The sequence below is a fragment of the Plectrocnemia conspersa genome, unplaced genomic scaffold (assembly GCF_051122295.1).
Source record: "Plectrocnemia conspersa isolate PC_06_02 unplaced genomic scaffold, ASM5112229v1 ptg000009l, whole genome shotgun sequence".
Lineage (NCBI taxonomy): Eukaryota > Metazoa > Arthropoda > Insecta > Trichoptera > Polycentropodidae > Plectrocnemia > Plectrocnemia conspersa.
In genome coordinates, this window is record NW_028277173.1 from 26842032 (window position 1) to 26861643 (window position 19612).

General features: G+C 32.5%; 2 protein-coding genes across 2 annotated transcripts; both read right to left on the reverse strand.

Moving 5' to 3' along the window:
- Positions 1 to 1047: 1047 nt before the first annotated feature.
- Positions 1048 to 7237, reverse strand: wus (TM2 and DnaJ domain-containing protein wurst). The gene is made up of 6 exons (XM_088191649.1): positions 6892 to 7237; positions 4241 to 4388; positions 3975 to 4176; positions 3581 to 3724; positions 1494 to 1617; positions 1048 to 1422 (listed from the first exon to the last, which is right to left on the reverse strand). The coding sequence occupies exons 1-6, from the start codon at positions 7162 to 7164 to the stop codon at positions 1207 to 1209; spliced, it is 1107 nt and encodes a 368-aa protein (XP_088047775.1). The 5' UTR covers positions 7165 to 7237; the 3' UTR covers positions 1048 to 1206.
- A 4495-nt stretch (positions 7238 to 11732) lies between these two features.
- Positions 11733 to 16820, reverse strand: park (E3 ubiquitin-protein ligase parkin). Its single transcript, XM_088191650.1, has 11 exons — positions 16539 to 16820; positions 16013 to 16187; positions 15752 to 15948; positions 15536 to 15684; positions 15389 to 15466; positions 15206 to 15326; positions 15062 to 15134; positions 12327 to 12391; positions 12127 to 12249; positions 11939 to 12051; positions 11733 to 11871 (listed from the first exon to the last, which is right to left on the reverse strand). The coding sequence occupies exons 1-11, from the start codon at positions 16785 to 16787 to the stop codon at positions 11787 to 11789; spliced, it is 1428 nt and encodes a 475-aa protein (XP_088047776.1). The 5' UTR covers positions 16788 to 16820; the 3' UTR covers positions 11733 to 11786.
- Positions 16821 to 19612: the final 2792 nt, after the last annotated feature.

The following is a 19612-nucleotide window of genomic DNA, read 5'->3' on the forward strand; positions in this document are numbered from 1 at the left end:
ACCTGTCATCAAATGTATGTAGTTGGATTGAGTTGAGTCATTAAAACATTGTATTTTCTCTATTTTGCTAATAAGCTTATGTGTTATTTTATCATTGTGAGAAAATAATGCAAAATTGTTGCAGATTCGATAACGCATCTAGCCAATTGAATACTAAATTGAGTAAATGCTTCCTATTTAACTCAATTCCAGTGTATGTAATTTAGTATTGGACATTTCGAATTATTTCCTTTATATTATAACAGTAATTGTATGGGTGGGGGATGTTTTCTTTATATTATAACTGCAAAAAATGTATGGGTATTAAGGATCGTCCTGGGCGGCACATACCCTAGCTACGCCACTGATTGTTGGTCAATTTTTGCCCCCCCGCCCTTGGAAAAAGCTGAAATGTCGTCCCTGAACACAAGACAGGCTACAAATGATGAATTCTTGCAGAAATATTATTTTTATAGGCAAAATGTTTTCTTTATATTATAACAGTAATTACTCGAATGCAGATCATTAAACTTACGATTGTTAATCTTTCCTTGTCTGTGATGTGTAACGAGTACACATTGCTTCTAATAATTTAAATATCCATATAAACATAATAAATATTGGGTTGGGATTTTAAGTATTCCTCCATACATTGAATAAAATAATAATAAGTAATAATAATAACCACTCATCGACATAGTCGAGATATTTTGTCGAAAATCGAGGATAAATTCACCAATATAATCAAACGTACACATGTGTTACGAATTCTGAGATGCATTTTTGCAAACGGATACAACAGACACATGCAAACTGTCTATTTGTTTGTTTGTGCTGTTCAGCAATTAAATTTCACTTATATTAAATCACTAATCTTTGCATGCGTATAGACTACACAGCACAGTAACGCATGGATTTATTTGTCACAGTAAGGGGAAAGGTTAACAAGATAATGATAAAAAATAACAAATTTACAGTAATTCGACAGACTTATTTTTGGATTATAAAACTTATCTATACAACACAATGTATGAACAGTTGTGTTTGAAGAATTATGAAAAAGCAATGTACATAAAATAATATTTATTTGGTGACTAAAAAACAGTATCATATCAAACATGCATCAATATAAATAAATAAATATAACATTCAATACATTTCCTCAAAATTGGTCGTCATTATATCACAAACGTGCAATTGAGTAACCTAATACAATGGACGAGAAGATCATGTGAAATCGGCGTTGTCTTTCTTGTTTTTACGGTTCCTACGCGAACGAGTGTTCGACAATAAATTGTATGCTTGCTGTATATCTAAAAACTCCTTCTGAGTTTCTTCTCGCAGTGTTGGATCCCTTTCTTTGTCGGGATGGTGATCGCGAGATAGGCGCCGCCACGCTGAGGTAATTTCTTGCTGACTAGCGTCTTTGCTAACGCCCAACACCTGAACAAACAAAGCATTAAAGCAATGAAGAATGTAAGTATTTAATAGCATAAGATGATAATTATATGTACTTTATAAGCGTTTTGTTCTCCGAGAGGATCGGATAGATCGATTATTTGAAGCCATATCTGGTACCATCCATGATGCTGAGCAAATATGTACGTATCGTATAACGATTGTTTGAGATCGACCCACCTGAAATAATTTTTAATATTAAATGCATTTATCTATTCTTTCACAGAGTTTGTTTAATTTCTTTACATAACATTCTGCTACTTTTTTGAGACTTATAGTTCAATAAATTCAAGCTATTCCAACCCTAAATTATATGAAATAACTATAAAATAAGGCGCAAAAGTTCATGGCACAGGCATAAGTGACATCCGCAGTGAAAGAGTAAATAACCATACCCCAAAATAATGTCTTAAAACGAGCACATACTTCAACTTATACCATTGGAACATGTGGCGATTACATGCTCCAACAGTTGAAATAGTTCAATAAGATATTTATCAGAGTAAAACGAAGATTCCAGTTCCGCCACAAACCATTGAGGAAGGGTAGAGCCGTTGATCTCCTCCCCTTTCCCCTTTTTAACATAGAAAATTGCATCTAAGTGGGGCTTTCCCTGAATCGACACAGACGACAACCACCGGTAAGCAACCATAATGGTTTCGTTTATAGATAGGCTTACCATATTTATGAAACTCTAAACCGGGACAGTTAAAAAAAAGTTGAAGATACTGGAAGCGTTGGAGATATGGTAAGGCTTGTGCATCATCGTGGCGCCCGTTCAGCCGAAAATATTGCTTCTGTAAGTGAAAGTGTGGACGAAGACCCGGAATTATCGATACGTCGGCATTCACAACTTTTGGGGTGTTCTTATGGCTCTCTTTGGCCCATTTTGTATCTGGACCTGTATACAATTCAGATAACATAAGAACTGAAGCCCAGAGACCATGGACAGTGAAGAATTTACAGATTGTATGTTAATGATGCTGATTTTTCAAAGAAAATCTTCACTGATGAGACACATTTCCACCTCTTTGTGTATGTTAATAAGCAAAATTGCCGCATATGGGGCGAAGAAAATTCTCATGTGAATCATTACATGGCCAAAAAGTGACTGTTTGGTGCGCATTGTGGTCAGGCAGCGTCACTGTGCCTTACTTTTTTAAAAACTATGTAGGTCGCACTGTAATGGAGAATGATATAGGCGCATGATAATCGTCTATTTTTGCCACGATATCAAAGATATTGATATGGAAGACACATGGTTCCAACAAGACGGCGCAACTTGCCACACATTGGGTGTAACGTTGGATGTTTTGCGTGAAAAGTTCACCATTCGCATTATTTCACTTTGATACACTCAAAATTTTCGAGAGGCACCAACGTCAGCTCTTTAAGGACATAAGTATAACTACGTGTTATCCATTGCGTGCGCCACTGCCGTTACCAGTACTAAGGCCCTACGAGACCAACCCTTATGGGCGGGCACCCAGCTTTTGACGACCAGGTGAGCGGATTCCCCACCCCCCGTAGTACTAAGTATGTTATTGGAGTCGCATTAGTATTTCTCCCAAGCGCTTGGGGAGACGTGTTCTAATTGGCTGGTCTGCATTGCTTTGCACTGCATGCAATTGTGTATCATCCTAGTAACAGAACCACCTCCCAGATTCAGGAGGGATGTATATGCTGCCTCAGTTGCAGCCTCGGTCCTCACTTGCGTTACTCTGCTATGCTTTGCTCGTCATAAGTAGTGCCTAGGGAGCTACCTCGGACGGCCAGCCCGAGAGGTCACTTCCCCTCAAGAGTTTAAGTTTTAACCTCAAGAGGGGTTCCTCGCTCTCCCACACTGATTGATGGCGTACTCCAGCGTGTGGCAGACTGGCATCCGAGCTCTTTAAGAACAAGGCTACTTCTACTACTACTACTAAACCACTGCAAGAACTACTCTATTTCAGACTCGAATACCTGCTACAACATTTTTGATGGTCACCGCTGCCTGATACTGATTATGATTTTAGTAAACACAATGGAACTTATGTGTAATGGTTTCCAGGCCTCTCATACTTGATACTTTCAGATTTTTCTTTAATTTGGTGTGTTCATTCTATTTGATACTGTAAATCTTATTAATAAAATATTTAATTACCAAGGACTGGTGAAGAAGTGATATACGGCTTCATGGACAGGTATTTCATCTCCATTCACATCTGTGATTGTTCCATTAAAGTAAAAGAACCCAATCCAAAGAGACATGTATATCATTGCACAGGCAGTTAAAACAGTGAGTCGTCTGAAATATAAAATCAATGATTATTTATTAGATAGAACTTCATTTTTAATAAATTAATATAGTGCTCCTATCTTGTAAAGAGACTGTTAGTAGAGGCAAATATAAACAGACTCCTTACAGGATAATTTGAGATAAACATTGTGAATAAAACATGAATATGATATCTTTTATAGAATTTCTAGATATATATTATATTAAAATATAACTGGAAATGTAGTACAACTAAAGAAAATATAAATAAAACAATCACCTGCACAGAGAACGTTTCTTATGCAGTTTCCTCCTCCATTGCTTAGAATAGCTATCGAATACTAAAGCTGAACACACAACCATTAAAGTCAGCCATGTATCATCAGCTAACCAATATCTTAATGGTGACACTACTAAGCACGTTAAAAATGTTTGTCCTGCTCCGCCGGTTTGTCTTCCAATGTTTCCAACGGTCCAAATTCCTGAAATGTTCAAAAACTGTAATATACTATCTTAATGTAAATTGTGTAAAATTTTAAGGCTTACCCAAAGTTACAGGTATTGGCGTGAACCAATAAAGAAACTTCCAATTGACGCCTGCAAATTCATCGATAGGAACTGCAGACATATATAAATAGCCCCAACAATATGCAGTCAATATTGCAGAAGTGAAACGGTTGACTGAAAACGATGGCTGAAATGGAAAAGTTGACAATTTTGATTAATGAACATTTATTTGTCTTTCTGCAATGTTACTCAGCTGTAGCTGTATATGCTTTCAATATAAATATGGAGGTAAATTCACTTTTAACAAATACGTTGTTGCTAAGAACATCAATAATGAAACAAAGATAAATTACATTAGATTATTATACATAATATAAATATCGATCGGAATAATAATGATATAATAATCACTGATTCAAAAATATACTAGGCACGTTAAAAATTGAAAACTACTAGGTTCCATATGGGATATGAAAGCAGGTCTTTCAGGAATAAGTCAATGACTTATACGACTGATTTACCATGCTAGTAATATTAATAATAATTATAAAAGACTAGTAAAATATAAGTTAATTTGGTTTTTGTGTTAAAGAATCTTACACATATAAATAAAATGTTGCAAAACAAGTGTTTTTATTCAAACAAGATATTTCATCTAATGCGCGTACGTTATCTTTGTCTCATAGCAACGCTAGATAAAATTTTTACAATACACAATTTTTATATTGTTAGTAGTATTTTTTAAGCAATTTCTTAAAAAATTATAGTAATGTATTCTTTAAGCTTATAAAAATACTATTTTATGTTAATATTCAGAAATTTAAAATATTATATACCAATATTTTAATTAATACTGTAATTTTTTTGTTTTATAATTTATAAAAAATAAAAAAGTGTTTATTGTTAATTTTTGCAATTTAATATTACTCGCAGTAAGTAGGAAGTAACTTGATAAGAAAAATAGTGATAATTGTGACTGTAAACACAAATGTGATTCATAGTCGTATGCACATTGTATATTATTACAAAACTCATTACGCTTAATAATAACGGAATTTGAGAATATTTGCCATTTATAATTATTTGTATAATTATGTTTTGCTTAATATTTTTAAGCTATGATATTTCGTCGCATTTTAACACTATTAAATTTTGATGAATAATGCTTAAATACAATACATTGTGATTACTATTCCATAGCCAACCTAACTGATAATATATTATGTAGTAAATATAGTCTATATACTAGATTTTAAATCTACAGTTTGTTTATTTTTCACAGTTAGTCCATAATAATTTAATGTGCTCTGAAACTTATCCTTATTTGTCTGTTCTCAAAGAAAAGTTTACAAAATTATTATCTTATCGCTGCCTTTCACTATTGTTGTAGTGAAATATGTTTTATTTATTATATCCTTGTTTCCTAGATGTTTTTTTTCTTTCAATTTATGTATAATTATAAAACTATTTTTTATATTAAAAATAGTTTATTTAATGTTTAATGAAGCATATTCCGTTGACTATTTAGGTAAAAATATACCTGAATGTAAATAAAAATGTACAAATAGTAGAAAGAATTTTGTGTATGCAATACCTACTTTTGTTTTCACTTCACCAGCCATCCTTATCATAAAAAGAGGAACATTTAGAGACATTAAGAACTGCTATGTACTGTTAGACTTGCATGAGATAAAGAAAATGTATTCCTTTTATGATGATACGTCGCGTATATCGTACAAAAAGATCTAACATGTTGAATTTATTTTTTTAAATTTGCGCCGAAATATCGACCGGTGGTATTTTTTGCATTGGTAGTGTTAGCCGATATTTCGGTCCTATGGGATTAAAAGACTTCTATTGACCAACATTCGGTTGGAATATAGTTTGATTAAGACTCTTATATTAGAAGTGGTTTGAATATGCTTTGATAAACACTCTTATATTATATATATGGAGCAATATGCGAGATGCGACATCTGTCTGCACTTTTGAGTTGAGTTGAGATGAGTTGCCTTAGTTTATATTTTAGACTTGACCTAATAAAAGTTCTGAATTATTTACGTAATTCTGCATGAGTATTCCGTAATTACGTAATTCCACATGAGTAAAAAATAACCCATTTTGCGTTTATAATTAAATACATATATTTTTAAATTTCTTTACAATTATTCCTAGATGATTTTGGTAAACCGTTAAATGTTTTCAATGCAATACATTTAAAAAAAATTGTGCCAAACTACACAGAATCGGCAGATCTAATTTCATAATTATATAGCTATTTTCTAAATTTAAATTTATTTATAATCGATTTTTCATCTAGCATTTTTTTGGTTACCATTATTAGTTCATATTTTCGAAGAACAATCAGTTTTAAAAATTTCATTAAGTTAGGTTTGGGTTTGAACAGCAAATGGACGTTTCGCAACTGTCAAATTGAGTTTCATAGACATCAGTTAAATGATATGTTCTAGTGTAGAAATATGTATCTACTGGTGAAAATGTATTTTGCCTTCACTAGTGAAAATATATCTTCACTGAAAAATACACATTCACTGTAATATTCATACATCGCATGTAAATAAATACTGATATTAGATTTCATTAAGATTCATAGAATTTCGTCTAAATGTTTAACAATAAAACACATATACATAATTAATAAAAATATAAACCATAGTTTATAGACTCACTTTGGGCTGAGTCCTCAGCTTCTCAGTGAACTCTTCCAAGTAACTAGGGTCAAGATTCGCTTCGCGCACGTATCTGGGAAGGCTGAACAAATCGGCCAGCCAGGCCAGTCCCATGCCACCGAAGCTGGACCAGCATACGAACGCGTGTCTGTCTCGCTCCAGGTACACGTGGTGCAATCCGAACAATCCGCCAGTGGCCCATAAGAACAGGGCCTTCCAGAGGCTCTTTCCGCCGGGCTGCTGCTGCTGCTCCTGCTCCTGCCGCCAGCCCATGGTCGCAGTTCAACCACGAAGCGTCCTTCGATGACTAAAGTGGTTCCAGTCAAGAGGACATGACGAAGAATACAACTGCCGACGGAACGGCGAAGATGTAACGGTACTTCGCGCGATACGCATACCTGTATGTGTGCAAGCGCTGTGTTACCATGATTTTTTTGGGACTATTCGACCCACTACTATAATAGTACATCTATATTACATCTGTATGGACTCACTGTCAACTGTCACCTATGACTATGCGCTGACGACTAAGTCGATTTTTTGCAGACATGCGCTCAGACTAGTCGGCCAATAGATCACCATCACCATCGAATACGATACAAAAAATATTCTATTATTATGCATTAATACATAAACGCGTCAGGGAATTCTCATCATTCTATGAGAAATCAGCTGACGTTGTAACGCGAAAGCTAATATCGATTTGTATGTGGACAGACCAAAAAGTTACTCAATTTTTCTTTTATAATATCTTTATTAAGTACAAATACATTTAATATATATTGACATATCGCTTCTGTATATATGTATAAGGCTTTAGCTCAGTGGTTTAATTCGAAAATAGTGTAATATTCGACTTGGGAGCTACAAAACAGGTTAGTCGTAGTAAATGAAAGATGGTATAAATTGACTGAAAATATAATCAGCATAGTGAAGGAGCTCTCTATAGAGTATAATAATAATATGAACAGAACAGAAATAATATGAACAGAACAGAAGGTCGTTTCAATTAAATGTTCATTTATTATTATCACATACTATGCATAAGCTAAGGAATGTTGTCTTCTTGTTGCTTCGCAATATAAAAATGTGAGATTAACATAAGGTTATAAATAAGAAAGTCTTATTTATTAAAAGAAGCATTATTAGTTTTTTAATCTTGTAATCACTTTTGTGCCACACGGTCCGTCAGGACACTTATAATACCGATCTACACCCGAGTTGCAGTTAGTTGATAGGTATAATAATCATTTTGAGATTATAGATAAGCTCGGAAGTTAAACGGAGTTACTGTCAGCTAGTTTAATTAGAAGACCCAGAGCAGCTTTGAAACCTTCAGCGATTAACTTTAAACCTGGAAGCTGAGAAATGTCGTCAAGTTTCACCAATACTTCAGACCATCCTCGAAACTTTCACAACGACATGCATAACTACAACATAATATTGGTGGAATCAGTGAGAATCGTCGAGATCCATTCATTTATAACATTAAGGTAAGTGGCAAAAATCTGATGAAACTATGTTTAAACACCTGTTTAATTTATACAACAAAAAGTAATTAGCTTAATAAAATGATACTGGACAAAAATGTATTATAGTTTTGCACGATAGTTCAGAAACTTTTTGATCAGCACTGATATTGTGTTGCTGTTGGGTCAGCTGAGTGGCAAATGTATATATGTAAATTACATGCATATGATGTAACAACTTGTTACTGGTTCTATGGCAGTAATCGTAAACAAGCGATCCTGCAAAATATGCAGTTTAAAAAAAATTCTGTGCTATCTAGATTCTTATATTTTTGTTTCACAGATGTATTAAAATTATCTGGTGAGTTATCGCCGGTTTAATACGAGCAGAAAAAAAATACAAATTACTATATCAATATGTTATTTATTTTAATTTAATTATTTATTTACCTAATATAGCTAATTTTTACATTAAACAAATTTTAACTAAACATATAGGAGTATATAATACATAAAATAAACATAAATAGAATATACAAATTCACACCTCCATATATTATTCCCCTGGCCGTACTCGTTTTCTTCTATCATTAAATTGTCTATGTCAGGGTTTCCCAAACTTTTTCAGCGACGGAACACTTGGCAAATCCGAAAACTTTGGCGGAACACTTAGCTTATTTTTTAGGTTGGGTAATTCATAATAGTATAAATAAAAATAAAAAATGTTAAAAAAGAAATATCATTTATTTAATAAACATAAAAATTCAAATAAATAAAACTCCTAATGACTGATGATTTTGGGTTCTTAAATTACATTTTTTACATTTACATCAGGCATAATATTGATCAGTTGTATTCTCAGTTTTTGGATTATTTTCTTCTTCGATGATAGATGTATCAGTAGAAATATTTGGCCTTTCGTCAAATTTCCTGTTTTCAACCAAAGATCCATGGGTAGTTTTTGAATAATATGTAAATTCTGTAATATTTTTTTTTGTCAAAATGGAAAAAAATCTGTATTGTAAGCAACCAGACTAAATTAATGTACAAGAAAATCGATTCATTTTTATGCAAATTTTATTTAAATCATTTATATTTCCAAAAATATACAACCAATCCTGTTTTAACGCAATAAATTACAATAGTTTCAAGCTTTTTTATCAGATTTATGAACATATTTTATGTATTAGCAAGACTAACAATTTTTTTAATATACTCCAAATTTTTGTGAAATATCTATTTAGGCTCCGCGGAACACCTATTTTTGGCCCGCGGAACACCAGTGTTCCGCGGAACATAGTTTGGGAAACCATGGTCTATGTACATCTTTATTTATTATTAAATACTTATTAAAATACTCTTGTAATATACTATTTTCAAACTTGTATATAAATACTAAAACATTCATCTTCAATATTTCTTGAACATTTAACCATAACTAGTAAATCTAAATCATCAATCATACTTCTATAACTAGTAAATCTATTTGTATTTAAGACTACTCTCATTGCCCTATTTTGTAATTTTTGCAGCATCATTTTATATAATTTATTAAACGCATCTTATATTGTTGCTCAATAATTAAACTGGTGGCAATACAATACTATTGTAATTTTTTTTGTGTTTATATTTAACATATTTTTCATTATGAATAATATACTACTTTTCTAGTATTTTTTTTATAGGTATTTACTCCTAAATATATTATCAACTGTTTCTATAATAGAGTTATCTGTAACTATTTTTATATTTTTGCTTTCTTTTTTTTAAATAATTAATAAGCCATCTTAATACTATTTCCCTTATATCGATATTCTCAAATTTCTTCAACATTATTATTCTATCTGTTGTTTTGAAATCTCTCTGTTGCAATAACATTAGTTTTGTTTTAACTGCGTAAGAAAGATTTTTTAAATCACGTTCAAATTTGACAGTTGCGAAACGTCTATTTACTGTTCAAACCCAAACCTATACTGAACGAAAATATCAGCAGTATAATGGTTAATTTGTTGCAATGGGGAATAACAACTGGTGGGTTTTGAGCCTGGCACCGTGCTAACTAACAATTATATTTTTTTAGTATTGTAACAACATTATTGAAAATGTATATCTTAACCTACAAATACAAGGAGATTATGCCGATGTTATAATCATGCAAAATATATAATAATAATAATCAACTATAAAACTAAATAGAAATATTCAATTTTAATTATTAATAAGATTGTTCCACATTTCAATCAACAGGTGGTTACCCAAAGATCGCCATGACCGTCAGAGAAATTCTTACGCAGGAGAAACATCGGCACATTTCTTTGGATAAATATTGGTTTTTATATAATTATTAATTTATAATTAATAGAAAAAAGTTGTATTGTATGTACATATACATATATATAAAAATATTAATTTAATATTTTTTAATAAGGCATTAAAGTTTTACAATTTAATTAATTATAAATCTTCCGTTTCAACATTTTAGGAGTTAGCCCAATGCGTTACAACGTGGTAAACAGCAACAGCTACTAAGTAAGTAGTAACACACTAGACTGGAAGCAAATTATTTTATTAATTATAAATTAATTTTATAGCTTATAATAGATTAAAACCACTATTCATCACCCAGCTCGGTTTTATTTTAATCTATCATCATGATATTTAGTGTTAAGAATAGGAAAACCTAATCTGTGATGATTAATTAGAATTATATAATAATCATTAATTTCGATTTTTCAGATACAATATAAATTTAAATGTACTAAGGTCTATGAGGGTTTCGAACTCAAGTCTTTCAGATATTAATCATCGACTTAAACTACTAGTCTAACATGCTGATGATTATAATACTTTTAGCCCATATCCAAAATTAAAATTTAGCGAGAGTAATATTATTTAGATCGGAGAGCGGTTCAACATGTCAACGCAAAATAATAAAAATATACTTATTTCATAACTTAAATTTTTTGTTTACTGAGGAAGAGTGTCTTAGCTTTGAAAAATATACAATGTATGCAATTTGAGTTCCAGACTAGAAAAAGGTGGATGGAAGTAGGGTGACTATATTTTATTCACGGTCTTAGAGTGCAATTGATAAAAATTTAAAAATTATATAATACGCATCAGAAGGGTGACTAAAAATGTTTTAAGCAGAGTCCTCCAGATTAACCATGTAAAGAATTATAGATCAATTATAGTGTGCAGGATTATAATGTATTAATAAAGACAGTCTTATATTAGAATTATATAATGTTTGAATTTAATTAGCTATATTTCCAAGAAAATAATAGGCATAGTTTTTATCTTGACAGCAATCTTTATGGTTTAAGTATACTTCATAAATGTTAATATAACACAATAGAATAAAATAACAACTTTTTCAATTAATAAATTTATTAATCATTATGGTATAAATCAGTAAAAATTCATTTAAACGGCAAACCAATGATAGGCTACACAATTATTTGTCCATTGAGTTTGGCAAACCCAGCACCACTGAAATCCACATCCTGGTCTAAAATTGAATAGAAAAATCGTATATAATTAATGTTTACTATAAAATTTATAAATTAAAACAATACCGTGAACAAGTTATGTGCATGCATCCGCCGTCCCGTTCTGTTGGCGTACGACATTTAGGGCACGGTTTGCTGATGATGCGAATTGTCGTCTTGCTAGCTTGATCCCAGCAAGCCTAGAATTATAATTAGCATATTTTATATTAATCGTTTCCTATTTTAGTGTTTATATAAAATTCATATATATTTACTTGTAAAACTCTTTCAGGATTCACGTTGTAATTCTTTCCGTTTTCTGAACATCCAGGTGCCTCAGTATCTTCAGAGCATTCTCCGATGTGATATCCTTGACGACATTTTATGCAGAAGACGTACTAAATAACATTTTTGTAGGTTGTAATAAGTTTTTAAATATTTGTTCTTAATGTAAAATAAGTATAAAGACACTCACACCACATCCATGAATGCAAGTAACTTTTTCACAACCAGATTCGACGATTATACCTGATCCACAACCTAAAAAAAATCATTTAAATTGATTTAAGGTTACAATAGCGTATCATGACCGTGTAAACACAATCAACAACTATTAAATAAGTAGTGAAACACCAGACTAAAATCAAAGTCTATAAATCAGTGTCATCTATATTATTATTATTTGTTTATACATTAAGCAAATATAATCAAAACAAACGTATAAAATATAATATTAACATTGAATAAACAAATATAATAATATGCTCGAGTTATTAGTTGTCTTTGTATTTTCGTAGACAAATTGTAATCTAAATATATTTGCCCGTTTTTCTATTTTTGAAGTATAAAAATCCTCATATTTTTAGCAAAAAATTGTATCTATAATTTTATCAGAGCTCCATTCTCAAATATTATTTATGAATTCCAAGAAGCAATTTGGATCACTTTGCAGATCTATATGCTAAACATAATAATATGTTTTTTCCACGATAATCTTTACCGTGATGGACCAGTATGTCTTATCATTCTTATTTTTAAATAGTATATTATAATTGTTTTTTTTAAATATAGATATACACATCCTGTATGTCTGGAATTAGAATCGCATCTAATTATATTATAATCCTCATTATTTATATTCTTGATGTTTCTGTTAATCATAAAAAAAAATAAACTAATTATTATTATTAATTATAAACTAATAATTAATAAGCTTAAAATAAATACGTGTCATTGTGCACGACCTAGCTCTATTTTATTTTAATCATTAATCGCAATATTTATCTGTAAGATCAGAATAATCTAGGAAGACCTGATCTGGGATGATCAATCAGAATTATAATTATATAATTATCATTAATTCCAATTCAGATACAATATAAATTGAAAAATAGGGATCATATAGGATTCAAACCCAGGTCTCATAATTGAACAGCGAATTAAAAAATAATTTATAAGCAAAAACTTTGTACGTACTTATAAAAATATGCATCAAAAGGATCGCAGTTAAAATATTTGTTAAGAACAAATCTTATTCCTTCGGTTACAAATGTAGTCATTAAAATTGAATTTGATCGCTGTTATGTGTCACATGAGTTGCCATTTATTTGGGTAGCATCTCTGATAACAATTCGTTGAAACAGTTGAGAAGAAAAATGAGTATTTTATGAGTCCAGTAAACATAAAAGTGTTATGGGTCTGGTAGAATTTCAAATGCAATTCAATATGAGTTCGATATCAAATACATTTAATCAGGGCTATGCTGGAGTGTTATTAAAGTAAATATTAGGATGCCGTTTTATTTGTAGCCCCTTGGATGAACAAGAATCATTCAGTTCGGAACAAAGCCGAGAATAATATATTTGACAATAGATTTGCATTGAAGTATATAATTTTTAATTTCATGTTTTTTGCATCAAATATTATACACCCTATATTCATATTGCATACTTCTTTTTAAAAGCTTAGCTATAATTTTTATTAAGACACAGGAATGCAATGAATTATTTTTCAACGTTTCTAGCAAAAAGACACTAGTATATAAAAATGGATAGATCTGTACTCTTTCTTCAAGAGCAGTGGTCGGCTAACCATTGTAAAAAATACATTTTTGGGGGTATTGAGTATTCCTTCATTTAAAAATATACATTTTCTGAAATATTTATTTTAAGACTCCAAAATCCGCTTTTATTTTTTGTAACTTCTAATGTGTCGAATGTCGACGTTGCAAAAAGCTAAGAGTATTTTTTTATTAGGAATATGCAATATCCAGAGAAATGAAACTTTTTCTTTAGCGGCATCCTAAATCACAAAGCCCCCGTTGTTAATATTTTTTGGGTAATTTTTTTCACACTTGTTTCGGTCCATTTATGTAATAATGGGTATGTCCTTCTTTTATATCAATATGTCATACAGTCCTCTGCATTGTCGATAATTGCTTGACATCTTAGTGGAATAATTTCTACCATGTTTACGGTGCAACGAATCCGTCGAAATAATTGTTGAATTGTATATGCTTTTTTTCCACGAAGCTTCTGTTTCATTAATCCCCAGGCATTTTCAACGAGATTTGATCTGATGATTGTGATGGCCAGTCTAACGTGATGATATGTTTATCCACCTTCCACTGCGAGCAAAGACGACTCTGTTGATTTGGGTCGTTGTCTTTCTGAAGAACCAAGGATTGATTTTTTCTTTTAAACAACTTCTTGGCAAATGGGATTAATGCTCTCTGGTAAATTTTTATCATTTACTTAGCATTCATTGTCTATGAAAAGTGTCAAAGTTTCAAATCCTTGTTTTGAAAGACATGCACGTTAACCGAGTGTTTAACTGTCTGCTGGAAAAGCATGCTGGTGGGAGTAGATCAAGTTCATTTTATGGTACTTCGTGCCCAAAAAGATGCTTCATCAGAAAAATTATGTCCCAATCGCGATTAATGTTTTCTTGTGCCCAAGTCATTATTTTTACGACGTGTTTCCTTGAGAGAAGCGGTTTCTTCATTGTGCTTTGAAATTTTATGCTGGAAGCTCGTAAACACGTTTGAATACTCTCGCATGATATCTTGTTGCAAGAGCTATGAATACAACTATTATTGATAATATTAATTATAAATTTACCATTTTTGCGAACATTTTATATATAAATACACACATTTATAGAGTCACTATAAATTAAAATGTAATATTTTGTATTAAATAAAAATTTAACCTGGTTGTGGACAAAGTACTCCGCCCGACTGCAAAACGTATTCTTCGGCCGCAAATCTTTGATATTGTTCATACTGTAAGTAGCAATCGAAGTAAACTTTGACTCAATCATAAATTAAAACACTCTTAAGCACACGGGTATTACTTGCTCTTCGGTCAATAGTTTAAAATGGTGTATTTCTTCAATATGAGAATTTTCACAGCCGACTGGACACGGCAATGTATACCCAAATTGTGGATGAAACCAAAATTCGCGGCTCTTTAACCTAAAATAATAAAATAAGCTCGTAATCTAAGCTTTGTATTTATAATAGATAAAAAATATTACTTTGAAGAACAATATTGCTGGAAACATTCTAGGCAAGTCACGTGGCCGGAGTTGCAAGGAAATACGATCACTATATCACTACAATTGAAATGTAAAACTAAGTTTATTGTTATACATTTAGAGTAGCATGATTGTATTAAATATTACTTTATATCGGAGCAAGCTAAACATGGCACTTCTTTGATGTTGAATTTGATCAAATACAACGGTAATGAATCGTCGTTTTCTCCCTGCGACGGATGATCGGCGCATTTGAAATAAAACTCGGCATAAGTCGGTCCTTGTTCGTGATACGTCTAAATTGATATAAAATATTAAATTCATTTTAATAACTGTCATTAAAAGTAATAATTAAAATTATACCACAGAGCAGCTGGGCTCGTGTAGGCATTCTCCGGTTATTCTTTTCGCTTCTAAGACATCTTGCCAAGATTGAGGATCAGCGTGGACTGTGAAAGCCCCATTCTTGCAATTCATGCAACGGACTCTCAATTTACCTCGTTTCATTCCTTTACAAGTGCTGCAGTATACGTAGAAATGAGCTTTTACTCTCGATTTATCTGTAAAAAAATAATATGAGCTCTAAAGCGCTTGATAAAGTAATGTAGATTATTTTATTTTTACCGGTGTTTAATATGCTAGTTCTATCAGTTTCATTCAATTGTAAATCTAAAAGTGTTTCCGAGAATGGTTTAGATCCTTCAGGCTCTTCTTCTGTTAAAGTTTGAGTCGATATGGAACTTTTATTTTTTTTCAATATTACAGCGTGTAATATACTTTGAATTCCTAGATCGCATTCCTGAAATAAATAAATATATTGTAAATAAAATTTGCACAAAATTCCATTTATAAAGACGATGCTTTTTTTGTAACATAAATGTAGATTAAAAATGAATATACAAGTTGTATCATTCTATGGTCTTAAAAAATATATAATAACGCTAGTATTTAAGAAGAAATAATTCTTTTCAAAAATTTGGTAATGATATTAAAACTGAATTTATTCTTGAAAAAATATGTCCGAAATGACATTTTTATTTTTAGTGTCAATTGATATTTTGAAAATATGGTTACAATAACTATTGATAAATTGTTTTTTATGATTGTTTTCATATATTCTAGTTAGGTATACGATGATATAAGAACGTACCTCAACGAGTGTAGAGTCGCTCAAACGTTTTCCGGCAAAGATTAGCGCCATGTCGTTGGGGCGAAGTCCTAATTTTGGCGCTACTTCCTCTTTTACGCGGCTCATGTCCCAGCTACGTTCCAGGGGTAAAGGGACAGTTTTGTCCACACCCTTAACCATCACCATCAGCCGTTTTTTGTCGTCGAAGCCCCATAGCCACATCGAGAAGCTAGAAAACCAACTTTTCACAGCTGATAATAACCACGACATTTTGGTGCTCGTTACATCGAATCGATAAACGTCAAACGTACCGAAGTAACGATTTTACTATTATTTTGGTATAAATGTGTCTAAAGCGTTTTTTTTAATAATATAAATTCTTTAAATAAATATTTTATATTATTTAAAATTAAATTTTGCGTCTAAATAATTTTAGGATTACAGTAAACACTTTGATGGGGAATTAAAATCCATGATCAAATCAGAGTATGACAGGGACTTAATTTAGGAGGGGGGGGGGGATAAAAATGTATGTCATTTAATGAAATACTATGAATTTTAATAAAATCGATATAATAAAAAAATGACCAAACGCTCGGTACCGAGCGGTCCCACTGCGATGTCGCCAACACGATTTTATTGCTTTTGACATGGATTTTTTACTTCTGAGATGTGATAATTGTTTATGCGCTCTCCTTTACATTTTTTCTTTTATTTTTTTTAGAAACCAGTGCGAATAATGAGCTAGTGGTGGGCTAAAAATTGTAAAATTACTATATACAGTTATGGAAAAAGTTTCGTCCGTTCTTGTTAGTCGAAATTTGCTTATGACTGCAGAAATGTATCCGTTGTTACATAAATAAGTGGTCGCTCTTAATTCATTAGCTATCTGTCGCTTGAAGAGCATAGATGATTTTATTAACATTGACATTCGATTCACACCCGGATTAAAATTCAGATCAAATATCATAGAATCCAAGATTGAAGAAAAGCGAGGGTAGTAGCTCCTTGCTGAGCAGATCTAGAGTCTGATTAAACCAAATATCGTTCAACGCGATGGACACTGAGAGCCATCTGATATCTGGCCTTTTCCCGATCTAACATACCAAACTTGTTAGAGCTACAACAGCATAACAAGGTACAGTAGGTACAGAATGATTTACACAGACAGGATAGTAGGCGTCAAACTCATCGCTTTCGTGGACGATGTCGCGGTGGTGGCTACCGGTAGGACGACCTTGCAGCTTAAACAGGTCGCGGAAGAAGTACTTTACGCAATCACACTGAGAAGACAGAAGCAGTCTTCTTTACAAGAAAACGGAGGCTACCGCCACCCAGGATAGTGATTAGCGGGATTGATATATCCTACAAAAAATCTATACGATACCTGGGTGTGAAAATAGACGACAAGTTGCGCTTTACAGACCACGCAGCGTTGGTAGCCGCTAAGGTTGCCATAGTAGCGGAAGAACTCGCCAGATTGTTGCCGAACATGGGTGGTCAGAAACAAAAAAAGAAGACACCTCTACAACGAGGTGGTCCACTCGGTCCTTCAGTACGGCACCCCGATATGGGCACAAGCCACAAGAGTAGAGAGGACCAGGCTTACTCTGGCAAGAGTTCAGCGACGAAGCGCACTGAGGGTGGCCTACGCGTACAGAACCGTGTTCGAGGACGCCGTACTGGCTATATGTGGCGTACCGCTGTTGGATCTCCTCGCCCAGGAGAGTCAGGAGATCTACAACGGACAGGACAGAGATGTCGCCAGAAAGGCGACAATGTTAGCAGGGCAGCACAGATGAGACGAGTCCACCAAGGGAAGGTGGACGCACAGGCTCGTCAGTGACCTTACCGCTTGGACGGGAAAGAAACACAGTGAGCTGTCGTACCATCTGACGCAAGCGATGACCGGACACGGCTGCTTCGGTCATTACATTAAAATAATCGGCAAGACAGCGAACGCTAAGTGTCTTCATTGCGACACCTCTGAAGACGACGACGCAGAATACAGTCTTCAAGTGCGCAGCTTGGACGACAGAAAGAACAGAGCTGGAAAGAGTCATAGGAAGGCCTCCATCAGCAGACACTATGACTCAATCCATGCTAGAATGTCGAAAAAACTGGGGGGCATGGATAGACTACGCGTCCGAAGTGCTCAGATTTAAAGAAGAAGCTGAAAAATAGCGTAAGATAACGGTCTTAACGGGACAGAGTCTCTAAACTGTAATATCTGTAAGATAGTACCGGTCGTTCAAGAGAGGGCTGGGGAGAGGTTTTAGCCGGTAGGTAGCTGTAAGCATCAGAATCCGGCACAATCACCAGCAATCTGGAGGCTGGTGGTGTCTTTCGAAGATTTCCTCTCCTCACAAAAACAAAAAAAAAACACAGACAATAAAAACGGATCAACAATTTTATATATTTATTTTTTATTGTCGGCTCACAAACAAGAAAACTTTATAGTGTGGTAAACATATTCGGTACAATTAGTTTTCGGGTTAAATCAATCAGTACACACATACACACACACAATATACATCCTTATGTACACAGTATAGTGAAACATGATATTTCACTTAGATATGTGATCGCAAAAGTAACTATAACCTGCTTTTATGAACGTCTCGTTATACGGTCTAATATTAAGCATTTCTTATACTAACAAAGTAATATGAAAATATTTTTGGGACTTATTAAAATTTGGGTAGTATTGAGGTAGTAAGAAAATCATACAAGTATCAAAACATTTTGCATCCTTGATTAACATTATTTTCAATTTGTTAGAAAAATGATTTGCATTAATAAATTTGTAAGAAAGATATTTTTTTTTGTCTTTAACAAAAAGGTAAATCTTCTTTGTAATATAAATTTATTACCATTTTTACACTACAATCCTTTAAATTTTGGCCATTCCTACTATAGAGACTTTCAACAATAATAATAATACATATTGGATAGGTGCATTTCTAAATATAACAGATTATAAAATATTTTCAGTATTTTTTATTTAAACTAAATATTCATATTACTAACAAATTTTATAAATTTATTTTTAAAGTAAACAGAAGTATAAAATTATTTAAATACATTACAAACAA

Excerpts from the sequence above, each read along its gene's own strand:
- wus (XM_088191649.1), bottom strand. The coding sequence starts at position 7,164 with ATGGGCTGGCGGCAGGAGCAGGAGCAGCAGCAGCAGCCCGGCGGAAAG. Across the intron at positions 4,389-6,891 it reads AGCTGAGGACTCAGCCCAAA|CCATCGTTTTCAGTCAACCG; the intron begins GTGAGTCTATAA and ends TTTCCATTTCAG. Across the intron at positions 1,618-3,580 it reads CACTTCTTCACCAGTCCTTG|GTGGGTCGATCTCAAACAAT; the intron begins GTAATTAAATAT and ends AAATTATTTCAG.
- park (XM_088191650.1), bottom strand. The coding sequence starts at position 16,787 with ATGTCGTGGTTATTATCAGCTGTGAAAAGTTGGTTTTCTAGCTTCTCG. Across the intron at positions 15,949-16,012 it reads AACTAGCATATTAAACACCG|ATAAATCGAGAGTAAAAGCT; the intron begins GTAAAAATAAAA and ends ATTTTTTTACAG. Across the intron at positions 15,135-15,205 it reads AACTATTGACCGAAGAGCAA|TATGAACAATATCAAAGATT; the intron begins GTAATACCCGTG and ends TGCTACTTACAG.